This window comes from Stomoxys calcitrans, chromosome 1, assembly GCF_963082655.1.
Source record: "Stomoxys calcitrans chromosome 1, idStoCalc2.1, whole genome shotgun sequence".
Lineage (NCBI taxonomy): Eukaryota > Metazoa > Arthropoda > Insecta > Diptera > Muscidae > Stomoxys > Stomoxys calcitrans.
The window spans coordinates 250439419-250441385 of NC_081552.1; the positions used below are offsets into that span (position 1 = coordinate 250439419).

Below are 1967 nucleotides of genomic sequence, written 5' to 3' on the forward strand. Positions count from 1 at the left end.
AGAAAGAATGCAATTACAGAGTCACAAGCTGTGAAAAAATTTGTCAACGCCGACTACATGAAAAATCCGCAATTACTTTTTGGGCAACCCATATATTGGGAGTCATAAGAAAATCGTTCCTGCCAAATTTCGAGAGAATCGGTTAACAAATGACCATTTTATTGCTGCATTACTGCAAATCGGACGAACCTATATATGGGAGCTATATCTAAATCTGAACGGATTTCTATAAAATTCACCAATAATATTTAGAGTCATAAGAAAATCGTTCCTGTCAAATTTCGAGAGAATCGGTTAACAAATTTGATTGCATTATCACTGCAAATCGGACGAACATATTTATGAAAGCTATATCCAAATCTGAACCGATTTTTTCCAATTTCAATAGGCTTCGTCTCTAGGCCGAAAAACATGCCCATACCAAATTTGAAGACGACCGGATGAAAATTGCGACCTATAGTTTGTACACAAATTAACATGGACAGACAGACGGACGGACAGACAGACAGACGGGCATAGCTAAATCGTATCAGAAAGTGATTCTGAATCGATCGGTATACTTATCAATGGGTCTATCTCTCTTCCATTTGGGTGTTACAAACAAATTCACTAACTTATAATACCCTGTACCACAGTAGTGGTGTAGGTTATAATTGATAAATTTTTGGTTGCCCAAAAAGTAATTGCGGATTTTTTTAAAAGAAATTAAATGCATTTTTAATAAAACTTAGAATGAACTTTAATCAAATATACTTTTTTTACACTTCTTTTCTAAAGCAAGCTAAAAGTAACAGCTGATAACTGACAAAAGAAAGAATGCAATTACAGAGTCACAAGCTGTGAAAAAAATTGTCAACGCCGACTATATGAAAAATCCGCAATTACTTTTTGGGCAACCCTAGTTAGGAAAAAAACTTAAATTTGCTGCTGATTACTGTATTTCTTTTTATTTCTTTTTTTTTAATTTTTTATATCATACATTTGCTTCTTCATTTCTTCTTATTGTAAATATAACCATCCTTGGTTTGAATCACTGTACCACGCACGCCACCAAGGTGACCCCTGGCTTCAAGGGAAAAGGGTTTGGCCACCTGGGCGCCCAGACCCAAGCCAATGCCTCCATAAATACCAGCATTTGATTGATATTGTCCTTGGTAGCCCGAAGATCCATAATATCCACCTCCTCCTCCACCCACTGAAGGAGTGAAATATTGAGGATAATAGCCAGCGCCATAAACAGATGAACCATATGGATAGTTGGGTTGATATTGCTGATAGTTGTAGTTGTTGTTGTAATATTGTTGATCTTGATGATGTGAGAGGGTTCTATCATCAAGTTGATCATCTTCTATACCATCGTTGGAGACAACGGGCAAGTAGCGCCGGCTTATGTGGCTGACATCAGCCCAAGTAAACAGGCATACACCGAAGACAATCAAAAATTGTAGAAATTTCTGTAAAAGTAATTTTGAAAAAAAAATTCCATAAAAAATTTTATTAAAAAATACAAAAAAAAAAAAACAAAATATTTTTTTTTTTTTGCAATTTTTAAAAATTGCTCTTACCATTTTGCTTAGCTAACTCGTTGAGGTCTTTGATGATTGTTTCTGGGGGTTTCAATGCTTTTATATTTCCACTGCATCCATCGAATTGAGATTATCTTAAAGCCTATCTTTTAACAGGAAATAACGCAGATATGCATTGGCAAGATTTATGTGTATCAAACACCGCCTAAAGATAGTCAGAGAGACTATCTACTTTTATTTATAAGTGTAGAGAAACGCTTGGAATGGTTTGCGAACTTTTATTTCAGATATACATTTTTAAAGCATGAAAACATTTTTGCACATTTAACCTTCATTGCATTTTATTCATTGGCTTAATTTGGCCAATTGTGGTTAAATTGGTAAATATTAGCTTATTAAACCAAAATGAGCCAACTTAAAAGAAGTAAAAGCGAACTAAGT

General features: G+C 34.5%; 1 protein-coding gene across 1 annotated transcript; it reads right to left on the bottom strand.

Annotated features, from left to right (window-relative positions):
- Positions 1–989: 989 nt before the first annotated feature.
- Positions 990–1608, bottom strand: LOC106094296 (uncharacterized). The gene is made up of 2 exons (XM_013261502.2): positions 1566–1608; positions 990–1454 (listed from the first exon to the last, which is right to left on the bottom strand). Exons 1-2 carry the CDS (start codon positions 1566–1568, stop codon positions 990–992), a joined length of 468 nt encoding a protein of 155 aa, XP_013116956.2. The 5' UTR covers positions 1569–1608.
- Between the last annotated feature and the right edge of the window lie 359 nt (positions 1609–1967).